This window comes from Pipra filicauda, unplaced genomic scaffold (genome assembly GCF_003945595.2).
Source record: "Pipra filicauda isolate LSUMZ 115617 unplaced genomic scaffold, ASM394559v2 scaffold130_size2058158_pilon, whole genome shotgun sequence".
Classification (NCBI taxonomy): domain Eukaryota; kingdom Metazoa; phylum Chordata; class Aves; order Passeriformes; family Pipridae; genus Pipra; species Pipra filicauda.
Window position 1 is genome coordinate 957,960 of NW_024103774.1, and position 15,674 is coordinate 973,633.

Genomic DNA, 15,674 nt, shown 5'->3' on the forward strand with positions numbered 1-15,674 from the left:
ATTTGCCATGAAGGTGGTTCCTATGTTTTGACATAAATGTGGGTGATGCCACTGTATATTTATCCCACACTTTGGGCACAGCAGGATTGTGTATATAGTCACGTATATCACTGCAGCAGTTTATGGTGGGTGATATATCAATGCAGTCAACTTGATGCACTTTTCCATACCCACCTTTAACTGGTATATGCAAAGGTATGCCAACTTTGTAAAACTATGTACTTGCTTTAAATCTCCTTCTCTTACTTTGAAAATGTGACTTATCTTGCTTTTCTTATATTCTTGTTTATATTTCAATTCCCCTGCTTTCTCCTAGTCGTCTTCTTTGGCAAGATCTGTGAGAAACTGTGGTGTTTTAGACTGAGCCAAATTCAGTTTGTGTTAAAACTTCATGAAACCTGATCTTGTGAGAGTTCTAGTATGAAAAAAACAACAGGTTGGCATCCAGAGGCATGGATGTTTATCTAAACTGAACTTCTGATTCCTCCTGAGGTTTAGTAGTTCACTACTGAATCTGTTTCAGTCCAGTTAATTAGTTATAAAACCCTAAGCCACAGACTTGGAATTAGAGAAAACAAAGCCCCAAGCCTCCGCATAATTTGATGTAAGAAACTTTTGTTAAACTAGGAAGTGCATTTACGTCACTGTTTCTCAGTTTGAAATGCAAACTTGTGTACAAATGAACCAACAGCATGTCATTGATTCTGGATTCATGCCACAGGTATTAATGTGACAGTCTTGTGTCCCCCTATGATCTGCCCCCCCACCTTCTCTGACACTGATTTCTCCTGTCAGAGGTATGGCAGGGGTTTTTTTGCTTTGTATAGGTGGTTTGACTTTGTGTAATGTAGCTTATAGGAATCACAGAATGCTTGATTTTGATAAGATATTCTGCTCCTCTCTTTTTAGGACAATGTAGATCAGACTTCAGCTCATGGTCGGCGGGATCTGGTGGAACCGGGTTTCCAAGAACCATCTAACCGCATCTCCCTGAATCACCAAGGTAAGGAACAGTGGGTGGAAGTCCAGGCTTCTCAAGGGAATGCAGATGCGGTTTGACCTCCATGTTGCCATTTTCCTCATTGGGGGAAAAAATGTTCTGGATGGTTGGAGGAGGAGAACTGAAGAAATTGTTTCTTGTCGCAACTGTCCTTTGAGCTGCAAATGAAGATGACGAAGGACCTGTATGCATCTCAAGCCTTGCAGCCCATAATGGGATTACTAGGCAGGGTGACAGGAGGGGGCAGGAGAGAAGTACTGAAATGGAATTCAACATTTGTAATGTTAAAGTTATATTTAAAAAAAATCTTCTGTTGCTATAAGAAGGATTCAGGGCTCTGGCTCAATGTCTACAGTAGGAGAAAAGAAAAGCATGTTTATTTGCTTTCCATGATAGAATTCAGATCATTTGGGAAAAGGAAGTCCTGAACTAGAAGTTGTAATGCTAGCGTAATAGTTTAGCTTCTGTACATCAACAAGAGTACATATAAAAAGTTAAAATAAATCTTAAAGGTCTGTCTTTGCTGATTTCTGTCTGTTCAGATGCATAAAAGGCAACAGTTACTATTATTGCAGAGACTGTTCAGCTCAGCTTTATTTTTTTAGGTTTGAAATAATTTATTATAGAGAGTGCTGTCTTAACCAGTGAACCCTTTTACCCTCGGGGTTCCTGATGGTTTAATTTGAAACCAAGTCCTTGAAGGTCATCTTCAAATGTTGTTTCATCAGTGCAACAGCTAACAGTAATACAGTCAGAACAAGACTATTGAAACAAAAAAGATTACAGACGTATTACTTAAAATATTTGCCAAATATGACATGCTTGAGTTTGTCCTTTAAAATCCGGCATTTTTTATTTGTCAAGGACATCAAGACTGGAATTTCATGACTCGTAGATTATCAAGACCGTTTAAGTTTCACAAACAAGTCCCAGAATGTAATGAGGATTGTATTTTAACTTGCTCCCCTCTCCACGCTCCAAGTCTTCTGGTGTTTTTGAAGCTTTGTTTTCAATTGCAATGTAATCCAGTCTAAAACTTGCAGTAACCCAGGCAGTGTGTTGTGATATGCTTGCGTGCATAGAGCAGAGTTTATAAATTCAATTTTTCATTTGTTTTAGAATGGTACTGTTACATTACTTTCACCTATCTCAGGATGTGCAAATCCTGGAGAAGATCTATACAGGTGACTTCTGAAGCTATTTGTAAATATCCCCCCTTTAATCAAGGGATTTTTTTTGGGGGGGGAACACATGCTGTGTGGTTTGATTTCATGCTTTATAGTATGTGTTGCTGCTGCTTTTGAAGTCTGAACATTTATAGAAGAAATAGGTAATACTGTGTTTTGATGGCAAAATACCAGCTTTGCAGCCTGACATTTTCCTACTTCCTTTCAGATCCTTCTTTTCCTCTATCAGTATTGTTGTACTGCAGAAGGATCCATACAGTGTCACCTGACATGTGGCTCTGTCTCAGCCACTTCAAAACGAATGTCTGTATGTGGTGGTCCAAATTAATTTAGGAAACAGCTGTCTTTGAAGAAAATTTTGCATAGGGAGTACTGTTTCTAAAGCAAGACTCAGTTAACGCATTTCCCAATACTTAATGAAGTAAAGATCACTTATGCATCCACAAATTGTTTGGGATTTTTCTTCTATGTCAGCTGACTGACAGCAATCAAATCCAGGATTTCTGAAATCTTTCTAATTTTGTTGCTGAAGTAAGTATATAGTACATTATTAATCTTGATGCTGTTACGTTAGTGGTGCAGATTAAGAACTGAAATCTAAATGCCCAAAGGTGGCCTTTAATGCTGTGCTAGGCTGTAGCACTTCTGCCTTTTTGCAATGTTGGAGGGAAGCAATGTGCTTTACAGACATGATACCTGCTGCTTTGGTACCTTTTTGAAAATGGAAGTGACTATAAACATGATATGGTGTCATGTTTTGTGTGTTCTGCCTGTCCAAGTGTGCACATCTACACTCTTTCATAGCATATGACATATACATTGTTATCCAAGAACTTGAAAGTACAAGTATTTTAAGAGCTGGCATACAGTCCAGTAACTGATTAATGAGTAGTACATAGAAAAGTACAACACAAAGAGCTTCAATGGTCTGAACTAGCTCCCATGCAGTCACATTAGTCACATCATAAATAGGAAGACTAGATTATTAACATGAAATGGATTTTTAAGTTGTATGGCTGCTGTTTACTTTGGTTTTTTCTACTCTTACACAAAACTTTGTTATTCATTACTTTCTATTAAAGCTTTGCTGGCACTGACACTGGTTAAAAATGTAAGAGTAAACCTGTATCTGGAAGCAACTTGCAGGACCACTGCAAATTAATCTGGTGGTATGTCTTGATTATGTTGATGATAAAGATACTTGCAACAGACTATGGCAATTTTTGCTTCCAGTTAGGTACAATGTTGCTTGCTGACTTCAGCATACACCTATTATTAGATCTAAAGCTTTTGTTCCTGTGTTTCACATGAGCAGAAATTGTGGAAGGATTAGAAGTAGCTAAAATATTTAATGTGTTAGGTGTTCCCTGCCTTTTTCTCTTTAGTGTATTGTGTGTTAAACGCTGCAGCTGAACTTTGAGCAACCATACTTATGTTACTTTATGTATGCACTTCCAATTCATACCTGACCACATTGCTCAGCGAGTGTAGCAGATCTGCCAGTTTCTGTTGAACATTAACTTATGGCCCTTTGCTTTTCACTGGGGGAGCTTTTGGTACAAGCACTTGCAATTCTGAACCTGAACTGCTTTCCACAGCCTATAAAAATGGTGATTAGCTTCTTCTCAGGCATCTGAATCCCTTCAACATGAACTGGAAAAAGAGCATTCAAGTGGAGACTTGAGATAGCCCTGCCAACTGTCCCTGCCTGAATAAGCCCTTTCTTATGAAGGGTTTTTCAAGTACATGTTTCCTGCTGAATCACTGTTTTTACACAAGCAGATGCTTTATAACTGTTCAGCTTTTTATTTCAAAAGAGTATCTTGCAAAGATTGGGAAGCAGAAGATACTTTTGTAAAGTGATGAGTCTTTAGAATAGGACAGTTTCATGTGAAACACATGCACAAAGTTAGCACAGATGGAACGGTATTTTTTCCTAGACATAGTTTAATAGCTGTTTATGTGTAGGTATGCTAATAAACTTGCTTACTTTAATAGTAAGTATTTTTATATCTAAGCCATTATGTAGTACTCACTTTTCAATGATTCTGCTAATTGGGCAAATTTTGTAAACATACTAAATGCAAACAGTGGGAACAGTGATGTCTTTCCTATATTCCCCATAAGTTACTTCATAAATTAAATGTCATAGGAAAGAACAAGCTTTGTCTTGCTGAGCAATACTAATATTGCAATACTAGCAATATTAACAATGCTAATATTGAAATAGTGATATCCACTGATGTAAAAGATGCTTCGGCTGCCTATTAAAAGTTATAGGAAGTTATCAACAACCAGCCAAGATTTGGCATTTAATAACCAACAAGTCTAAATATTTCTGGAACAGTCCTTCCAGAAGTTGTAGTAAAGTCTCTAGGCTTGGAGAAGAAAAATTATGTGGCCTTTTCTGAAGAGGAAAAGGAAGAAGGTGAAGAAACGATCTAAACAACTACTTACCATCTTTAAAAACACCAAGAGAAAGAGAAAGTGAGAGCATGCTTAGGATGGGACAGGTATTGTTATTTTTTGAAATTTTCCCCTTCAGGAATGGAGTGTGGAGATGAAGGAAACTGTAGCCCCCTCAGGCACATTTCACTTTGCAATACATTCAACAGTCACAAATGTTTAAAATTTTGCAATGACAGGTTTCCTGCAGTGTGTAGTGTGTAGCCTACAGCATTTGTACCCTGTCCAGTAGTGAGGGGTAGTGTGGAGCAGAGCTGGGGACCCTAGTGGTGATTTTAGTCAAAAACCCTGCATTCACATGGAGATGCCATTTTGAGGCTCTTAGTAGAGGTGATGGCTTCAGCACTTGTTTTCCCTGTCCTGTCCCAAAGGATGCTGCTGGTTCTCGTCTCTCCCCAAGCACCCTGGCAGTGCAGCCTCTGTTCCTCTTGGCTGCTCTGCGTGATGCCACCAAATTTGACTTTGAATGTGTCTCAGTAGCAAGACAAATCTCATGGATTTCCCTGTGCTACTGAGGAAGAGTTTTGCTGTATGAATTATGGTGGCAAAATACACTATTCTACAGAAACTGTAAGCCCAACAGAATTTGTTGACTCTTGGACTTCAGGAGGTTTAACCTGACAGCCATGCCACTGCTGTTTCTCTTCTCACTCCATACTTCTGGGATTTTCTTTGTTGAGACATGTTTTGGAGCTCATTTTTCCTGTTTGTTTTTCTAGAAAGCAGCAAATAGTGCCAACTCCAGTCCCAGATGTGAAGTTTATGGGCAATACTTTTTGTTGGTACTTGACATGTACTTTTTGAGATTGCGTAGGTACTTCTTATTCAGCATTTTGAAGCCGTGCATAAATAAGATGCATTCTGTCACCTGGCCTTTTAGTGGAAGTATTAAACATGCAATTCTGGCACTTTCTTTATGTGTGTACTTGTGGGATGATTGTCAGTTTCTGTACAAATGTGTTTTGCCATGAGTCTATGATGAAAGATTTATCTTCCTTTTATTAATGCATTCACACACAGCCTTTCTTTCCTGAGCTCTTCTTGGACTTCATGCTTTTTGTCACTCCACTTCGCAGACAGAGCTGAGCTGAACCTTATGGTACCTCTGGCTGCACAGCCACGAGTCTCCAGCAGCGGAAAGGAAATGGTGATATGAGTTGTTTTAGCCAACAGCTGCCCTTTGTCAACAGCCAGCTCAGCCTCTGGTCTTTCTTGGTTGGTCATGGTAGAAAATCCTGTCTGTCGTGAGACGGTGAATATGCTTTGGTTGTGGATTGGGTTGACATTAGTTTTCCTGCCTGTGTTTACAGACAACTTGCTCCCAGTGAAACTGGAGGGATCCAGGGCATCTGCCAACTTGCATCATACTGCAGCCAACTCTTGAGGTAGATGCTCTCTAGTACCTCACTGGCTAGTCACTAATACATTAACTTCTATAAAGACAGTAAATGAAAGCATGGTGAAAACTACCCTTCTAGCACACTGCCTGGATCCAAAAAATACAAACCCACGTAAATACAGTCAGACTTTTGAATGAGCATGGTTGTAGATGAAGTATTACAATGCCTAAGATTTAGCCCAGAGAAATAATCTTGTGTAGCACTCTTTTTCTCCACCACTGTTGTTATTACTTGCTTTTAATATCTTTTCTTTTGTATCTGCCTCAGGATAGACATGGGAGGTTGAGGCGATGTTGTTATTCATTCCGTAGCTAAGGAGGAGTGTGTTTAGTAACAGCCGGTGCTACTTCTGAAATGCTTCACTTATGGGATCTGACTGGGATGAGTCGGTTATCTGGTGTATCAGAACTAACCCATGTTTTTGCAGCATCCAGCTGGTACTGAGTTGAAAATGTAGAGTGAAAAACAGATAGTCTTGTTTGTATTTCAGGGACGATACTGCCAGACATTCATGAATTCTCATGCTTTGTGTAAATGTTGTTGTCATTGTCCAGCCTTAGAAAAAAACCACCATTACTGCCAAAAAGATTTACACTGACTAATCTTTTGAAGAGAGTGGAGACCCTGCTTCCTGCCTAGCACATTATAGTACCTTTGTCTTGTTTTGGAGAACACTTCCGTTTATATTTGGTGATGAATCTTGTTAGCTACTAGGAGGGCACCCATCATAGCTGTGTAAAAGTTTAACTTCCCTCCTTAGATTAGTTCCCAAACCCTTGGGCTAACAGAACTCTGAAAAAAACCCAAACAAAACAATATGAAAAGAGAAGACAAAGTAAAGTGGTGTTTAGTACAGATAGTTTGAGAGATTTGCAGCAAGCTACAGGAAGAGAGAGAAACTGAGTTTAGCTGAAGACGGTATATAATATAATGAAGATTGAGTGAAATCAGTGAAATGAGAAGAAACAGATAAAAAATTATTTAAACTGTTGCATGTTCAGAGAAAAATGCTTGCTGGTGACTGATGGATTTTCTTTTATTTTTATTGTATTTTTAATTTTTATTTTTATTTTTCATGTATTGACTTTTTGTTATCAGCTTTGCAAATCATCACTTTTGGACATATTTAAAAATCTTGTGTTCCTCTGAAGCCATTCTGTGGCCTATGGGAAAATGGTAGTTGTTACCAGGTTTGCAATGACCTTGCTGTGATGGTTGCTGGGGCAGAGCTGTTGCATTGGGAGAGCAAGTGGAGCTGGATTGGGAAATTGGGTTCCTTGCTCAAGATAGTCCATGATCACCTACCCTCAGGGACTGAAGCTGTATGGGCATATGGCATCTGAAATAGTGGTTTAGGTTTTTTTATGCTGAAGATAGAGGGATTGTCTTCACCTCTTTCAAGATTTGTATCTGCAGTTATCAAGGGGCAGAGGGGAGCAGATTCACAAGGTATGAATTTAGGGTAATTAGAAGGTCCTTTCTTGTTATTGTTAAATTCTTGTCTAAAGCTTTGGGAGGTGAAGGTGTAAATTGGGCCTCTGAGTGGTGTGATTCTCTTGCTTCTTTACAGATATGTCTCAGAAAAAGAGGGCATTTAACTTCCCTCACCCCTTACCTTTTACCGACTGGAATACAAGTTACTAGCATAAGCCTAAAGCGATGACTCTGTAAGAAACTCACCACTAATCGAATAATGAGAGACACTGCGAAATCAATCGTAAAATCAAACGTCCTTTTTAATTCACTCTTGTCTTTAATATTAAGGGACATACATTTCCTGCTGCCACTGAAGCGGAGCAAATCTACGTGTTGGAGCGGGCGCATTTTTGCATCCTCTGGGTAATGCAAGAGGTAGCATAGGGATGCCCTCTCTCCTTGTCTGGGGGTTTGCACTCTTGGGCATCTCATGGAAGACTGTCTTTCTGTGCTGCAGCTATCGAGGCACGCTCCGGGGGCTCTTGGTGAGGGGCTGGGATGCCAAGAGGTAGGTGCATGAGCACATTGGTCTGTTGGGAGTGTCTGCTCTGTTAGCGGGAGGCAAACATTCACATCGAGTATTTGTTTACCTTTGGCACGCTTTCCCAGAGGTATGTCAGCTCAATGAGGTGATGTCATCGGCGGCATAAATATTTTCGGTGCTGGTGCGACTACCCCGGTGGTGTTGGGGCTGCTGGCTGCCTGCCCAACGAGCTTCTGTCTGCTGGCAGCCTGATGCAATAGCCTTGCTGGTGGCTTCTTGGGAGGGACAGCACCTTGCACTGGCTGAGAGAGGTCTCCTGGAGGGAAGCAGCCTGGCAAGCCCTTCATGGGTATGATGTTGTTTCAGGCATTTCGTTTCTCGGGCTTGAGCTCATGGGTCTGACACTTCAATTGAAAATGGTGTGCTTGGAAAAATTCAGATATCAGAGGCAAAACAGTGTCTCAATATCCACTCATGATGAGATGTTTCTCCCAGGGACCAGAGCTGAGCTTATTTCTTGTGCACTTATCTCATGTGTTCTGTGAAAAAAAAGTAGAATATCCTATGGGTAGTGCACTCTCTCCTCTGTAAATGTATTTGCTTAGCAAATTGCATCATTCCCGTTGCTAAAGCAGCCAAATGCAATATATTTCACTAGTTTTTTAATCATTTTATATACTTATTTATCTCCTATCCATGGTATGGGGACACTCATGGTCTCGAGTCTTTCTCTGCCTCCCAGGTGGCTTATTTCTTCCATTTGAGTTAATAGTCCATAACTGAGCTTAGAGATCTGAAATACCCTCTTCTAATTTAATCAATACAAGTTAACTGTAAGATCTTGGATTAGCTCATATGTTTTCTGGCATAACTTTATTGCTTTTATGTTTGTTTGTTGTTTTTTTTTTTTGTAATCTGACTAAATTTGTGCTGTTAACATGTTAGAGCAGAAGGATGGAAATTAATATTATGAACATAGGCTCTTTTGATGGCTTCTGGATGACATATTTAACGTGGCTCAGTTGAATTCTGGCCTGTGCCACTCCACCCTCTTCCTACACGTTCTTGAGGTTTGCATATTCCCTGTTAGGGGTAATATTTTAAGTGCATTTAGCTTTATGTAAGAAGCTTTTGAACCTGTCAGTGAGGGTGTTATAGCCAAATGTCAAAACATGGCTGTGGGCACTTAAAATAGTCTCAGTACTAATGAGCTTTCCAGCTAGGAAAGTTGATTTATTATGTAGCCTGGCTTTTAATCATGCCATAACAACGGCAGTTGTTCAGTAAAAACAGTGTCTCTGCAGCATCAGAATATTAACTTCAAATTCTGACACCTTAACCAAAATCAAATTCTAAATTTCAAAGGCAATTTGACATGTAAAGGGGAAGGGTATAGTTAGAGATGGAAACAATCTGCATACTCACTGTACCGTCTGCTATGAAATACACTTTGGAAAATATTCTTTCAAGAAGTATCTCTAATTTTTGAGATAAAAGTACAATGTCACTATACAAGGACAGCTTTAATGGAGAGAGTATCTGATTACACAGAAAGCTCTAGGGCCTTAATCTGGTTTCATGACTGTTGTGTTCAAGTCTGAAATAAATCTATTCTCCTTATTCGGACATTTAAAAGTATCATCTATCAGTAGATCAGAAATTGATTTTCATTTATCTGCAGTACACATTTGAAATCACTGTGACTGTTGAGCAGAGGCTATTTTATTTTTTAAATCTCTCTACTTTGGTAAAAGAAGACAGATTTATCAAGAGCAGAGTGTTAACTGTACATCCTCTGCTTTCTGAAGACGATAGGGGAAAAGGGACCCCATTTTCGATGAAACTCATTTCCAAGTGTGTGGTGGCAGTGGTGTGGTGAAGTACAGGCAGTTATAATGCCAGAAACTGCTCCTTAAATTGAGATTGGCTGGACTGCAGCTTCACAAGAAAGCTTTTAACAGCCTTAGTTCACCGGTATATTTAACGGTTTTGGAATCAGATTTTTTTTTCAGAAGGAGATCCATTTAACCAGATGAAGCCCTGAGTTACTCTCACCCCCATTTAAAGCACACTGAACTGATTTTTGTACTATCTCTGACCAGCCATGCACCTTTGATATCTCTTGTGATGGCAGGTAATTTCTAATAGCTGACACAATATAGCCCTCTTGTCTGCAAACAATTCTGAGAGACGTGTATTCAAGTTTTGTATTTTTGTTTTCCCCTGACCTTCAAGGTTGTATTTTTGGTCTCTCTCAGAGTAGTGAGAGGGTGGAGAACAGTTTCCTTCCGTTGTTTGTCTTAAACTTTGGTTTCTGGCTCTTCTTTCCAGTGCCTCAGGTAGAGGAAAGTATAAGTTAACTTACCTTTTCATGACTTTCGTCTTCTAAGCAGAGCTTTTATCATCTTAGAAATGAATACAGAAATTCACTTTGTTCATCTTTTAAAAAATAAAAATAATTAAAAAAATAAGCAAGCAATGTCTAGATCTGTAACATTTCCAGGGGTAAGAAATAGAACGAGTGTGAGGTAAGACTTGTTTGCAAGAGTGAAATGGGGCATATTTGTGATACAGCAGTTCTCTTGGCAAAGACTTCTGTTGCTTTAGGATTCCAAACGATTCAAGAACTTTGTGCTCCTCCTTTTCAGTTGTTAGCTGGTCTTAATCAGAGGAAGAATTATAAATGCTAAACAAAAGTTGGCATTGTACTTAAAAATTGAATGGATTTTAAAAGTTGGCTGACACTATTATAATAAATTTAAGTTAAGCAGTCCAGACAAGTATAGAGTTAGTTTAAGGGTTTAATATCATTTTCTGCATATTAAAACAATTTTCAGGAGCTTACACACTAGAAAAATGGGATTGTCACAAAAAGATGTAACACATCGTACAGCTGAGAGGAAAATGCCCAGTTCAAGTTATAGCTTAAACATGATCTTTCTTAGAAATGCCTTTTCTAATCTGTTTATTAGATTGGTTCAGCTAGATGACTGGGAAGTTGAGGACTGCAGATTTTAAGATTTTTCCAGCATGGGAACATATCTCCTTCAGTTGAGACAAACAAGTTGCACTGGAATGCACTCATGGTCTATATCAGCAAGTATAGCTTAACTTAGTTATGTCAGAAAGAATATATACTATGGTATATCTGAAAATAAATGAATGTCATTAAAAATACTTGGCTAAGAAATTACAGTGGTTTTGGGTGAATGTGAAAGTAGGCTTTCTTAGTGGCAAAGTTCTGTTTATTTAAGTATCAACATGATTTTTTATGTTTAAAAAATGATTAAAAATTCATGAACGAAGTCAGACTTCAGATAGCAAGAAGAGCGTAAAATGGCACAGGCTTCAACTACAGCAGCTTTATGGTTCTTTCTTTAAGCTCTGCAGAGTACACTCTGCAGAGTGTACTGCCTGTATTTTCAGCCAGTCCTGGCTCAAAGAAGGTGATTTGAACGTAAATGACTTTGTGCTGACTGGCAGCTTTATTGACAGCAAGATCCTTATTGGAGGAATGGTTCATTTTTCACTCATTTCAGAAGTTGTGTGGAGTAGCAAACATCCAAAGCCTGTGCTGTGGGGTTGCACAGGCTCTTACACACGTATGCAAATGAGTGGTTGCAAACTCTAGCAGTTAATGATGGCAGCAGCAGACCTGACTCCCCTGTGTTAACCATCTATAGCTCAGGCATATGTAAACTGCTCAGAATAATTAGACTCACTTGAGGTTTTGATGAAACTGGACTGCAGAAATCGTTGCAGGACACTTCGAAGTGTCTGTTTCTTTATATGACCGCACCGAAGCAGCCATGGGCTCTTCACAACCCCCTCCGAGCAGAAGCTAGGAAATACTTTTGGGGGTTGGCCCCGTGCCTGTGGGGAGCAGGGCAAAGAGATAGAAGCACGTGTTCAACAAATTAGCTGTTACATAGAACAAAAATCACTGTAGATGTCTACCTACTTTTCCCCATTGGCAAAATGGGGAAGTTTGCTATTGCAAAACTTCTGTCAAATATGTAGTTGAGATCTGCTCAGTAATGTGCATGCTATTTTTGAGATGAAGTCCTACTTTGAAGTGAGCCAGTTCTGATGAGATGAAATCAAGACTGAAATGTGAACATATGTGAGATTGTATCCTAATACATAGGGTAAACCATAGGGTATTTTTTGACATGGTGGGTAGCCTTTCTGTAGATTAACTGGTTTGCATGCCACGTGGAGTGGCACATGGAAGTGGCGACAAATGATGCAGCTTCTAAGTACATAAACGTGCTTTGATTGGTGGTGCATTATTCTTGACTCGCAGTAGGGAGGAGGTCATTGAATTAAGCTGAAGGGTAGCTGTAGCTTTTTCTTTGTGCACCTGGGGGTTGAAATTAAAGTTTGGAACAGTGATCAGACTTGCCAGTTGACAATGAAACGTTTACTAAAAACAAAAAATGAAAGGTATTAAATGTGGGATGACGAGATAAGGAAAAACCACTTGAGGCATAAAGCCTGGTGAAAAGCCATGTAGTTTCTTTAAGACGGTTTTAGCGTGTAGCTGAAATGAAACTACTGAAAGAGATCTAATTTGTTTTCATTACTGTAGGAGCCGAGATGTCTACTAATACAGTATTTATGTTTGTGGTAATATCTTTCCACCATTGTGTATCTCTATAAACCTACTGTTTAAGAAAACGACCAAACAAAGCAAAACAAAAAAACCTCTCAACCCTTCCTCGGTATGGCAATAGTGCGGAGCTGTTTGAGCCAGGATGTCTCCTGCTGTGTTAAGCTGGTGAAATACAAAACAGAGAGATCTCTTTCTGAAGAGCAAGTTTAGAGATGAATCTGGCAGACTGTTGGTTCCAAGGCAAATTGAGACTATCAGAGAAATTTGTTGAAGGCCTGGCTGGGGTGAATGCCTCCTTTCTTACAGTGAGGGTGTTTGAGCAAGAAGAGTTGGTGATCTCGGTGCTGATGACTTTGCCCTGAAAAAAGATGTCCTTTCAAGTAGGCTGTTCTCAGACCATTTACATTCCCCAGGGTCTGGTGTCTCCCAGGGGTTTGGTGGTACAGCTGTGCTGGCACACTTCCTAATGTACTTGTAATAGCAAAAAACCACTTTCTCTGAAGGAAGTTTATTCTGGTTTGACAAATGAAATTAAATGCAGCAATAAAAGCATTCTTAGACACTTATACTGAACTAGAAATACAGATATTTTAAAAGGAAAAACAGTAGAAATGTGGAGTCATCTCTACTGAACTGGTTGTGTGCAACCTTTCCTTGTATTTCAGGCAAATGTGCAGACCTACACAAAGTGAGGGCCTGAATTCAAGAGGTTAACATTGAATGTGTATGTGTCTCAGCTCCAGCCTGATTTTTGTGCCTTACAAACACAGAGGAAGGCTCAACCCCCACCAATAAATCTGACAAAAAAGAGATAGAGAAGAAGGGCTTTTGCACTATTAAGTTTTTAGTTTCAAATCTGGGAGGTGGAAGAGAGATTTTTAGTGCCATGGGTTAAATAGCTTTTAAATAGACTTGGAAGAAACTTAACGGTTAATCTATCCCCACAACTTTTATGGATATAGTTTTACTAGTATAGGTTTGTGATCCCTTTGCCGTGTTTTTTACTTGTAATGATTCCTGGAAAAATGCTGCTGTTCAGCATACCTCACTTTATTCACTGACCTGATATAACCAATGCGTGCATTTTTCACAGGTTAATGAATGTCTACCTAAAAAACCTTGGTCAAAATACTTCACATGTCTCATGCAGGCATCTAGATTACTTCTAAATGCATTTTATTGGGAACGTGGGGAAGACAGTCTTCTAGTGAATCCTCAGTTTTGGAGGGGCCAACAGACAGACTGCCTAATGAGGGCAGAACTGAGGGGTGTTGCTGACAGAGTGGACACTATAGATGTTAATAGGGTAGAAAAGAACGTAAGAAGCTCTCAATGAAATGGTGCCCTACTGTGCTGAAAGAGGAAGACAGTAAGAATCTGAAATCCATTTGATTGAAGTACAGCAGAAGGTGTTATTCTTCAGCAAGATAATGCTCAAAATTAGTTCATCACGAGTTGTAAGGAAGCCCATGTGGGATGTCCACTTTGGAGGACTGTGAGGTATAGAGGAAACTTTGAGTGGTTTCTAGTGCTTTACGTAGATCAGAAGCTCTCAGTGCAGGTCTCTCCTGCTCTCAGACCATATGTTGGTGTTTTGTTCACTTTATGGTGAAAGTATGTATAGGTGCATAAACACATCAGAAAACAGAAAGAACCTTAATTTATTTTTTACTCCTAAAGATTAAAAATACTTTTAGGTAACTGTACATTCTGATGTTATACTACATCCGCCTTTGCTTGTGCTTTAAGTTGTAAATTTGTCAAATAGGGAAACAAAGTCTGTGCTCGTTTGTTTGGTTTTCTAGTCAGATGGTCCTCAGGTTCATCTAAGAAAAGATTGAGGAACATCAGTGAAAATATGTTGTCATACCAAAGAAAATGCTTTTGAATTTTTTAAAGAGGAGTAAAATAGCAAAAGCTAATATTGTAGTGTTGCATTATTTATGGTGCTTATAGCTTTGAAAAAATCTTGCAGTGTTAAGACTGTCCTAAAATGAACTGGAATGGTACATTTCTTTTACTCTTTTTCTCTGATTTCTTATTTTGTCTATAAAGCAGATATAGCAAGCTTGGGATTTGTTTTAAGATCACATAATAGAGCGGGGAGAAAACCTCTCAACTTGCATAGCTTAATAGAATAAGCAAAATCTGTAGAAAAACAACTCTGTTGTAATTTGATGTCAGTTCTGCACTGAAATCTTTTATCACAGTGCAGCATTGTAACAATAAGCCTCAGTCATCACTGTCTTTCAATTTACCTGACTGTGATAAGCAGTACAGTATTTGTTTCTGCCTTTATGTCAACATTGTGCTGCAAGTAGTTCATGACAGCACTTCAGCGTGGCAAGCTGTGTCATGTGAGGATACTTGAGAAATGCATCCTTTCAAGGCAGCTGACATTCTTGCATTGAGGTTGAAGAAAGGTTGCAGCACTTTTCTTAAAGCCAAGAAGCTTCAAGAGGAAGATCAATCTGAATTTGCTACCTTTTCCACAACTCTTTGTGCCTATTAAAAAGGACAAGCTTCTGCCAAGCTAGTTATGTTTTCAGCTAAATAAAGCCAGAGTTAAATGGGACAAACCACCTAAATAAAAAAAAAAGTCAAAATATAGCATGAGATGTAGCTAAATTTGGAGTTCTTAACGGCAAGCAGCTGCTTAAGTAATTAAAGTGTATAAGGTGCTACTGACCAAAGCAATTAGTATGTAATTTCATTAATGGTATTAGGATTGCAGTAACAATATTTAAATCTTTCTGTCCAAATCAAGATTGCAGGCAATTTGTGACATGCACAAGATGAGGTTAGAAGCAGTGAGATGTTACAGTATGTTACAGCACCACTGTCTGAGAGGATTTGTAACTGCGCAAGAACATGTCTTACACTGGCTGTATCTTGTTAACGCTCCTAATTGACATACGTTGTTCTCGAGTTTTCATATACATACACTTCTAAAATTTATATGCTAGGATGTTTTTAAGTTTATATATAAAACAAGTCTTCATGGGGGCTGCTAATTTTTTGTTTATCTTTGCAATTAATTTGTGAG

At 39.0% G+C, this 15,674-nt stretch overlaps 1 protein-coding gene across 2 annotated transcripts in view; it reads left to right on the forward strand.

Moving 5' to 3' along the window:
- Nucleotides 1-15,674, forward strand: part of GRB10 (growth factor receptor bound protein 10) — a 146,297-nt gene that overhangs the window by 60,707 nt on the left and 69,916 nt on the right. For both annotated transcript variants that reach the window (XM_027743560.2, XM_039378186.1), the window contains exon 3: nucleotides 910-1,003. In XM_027743560.2, coding sequence (XP_027599361.1) covers nucleotides 910-1,003 — 94 coding nt within the window. The remainder of the gene's footprint in view (nucleotides 1-909; nucleotides 1,004-15,674) is intronic.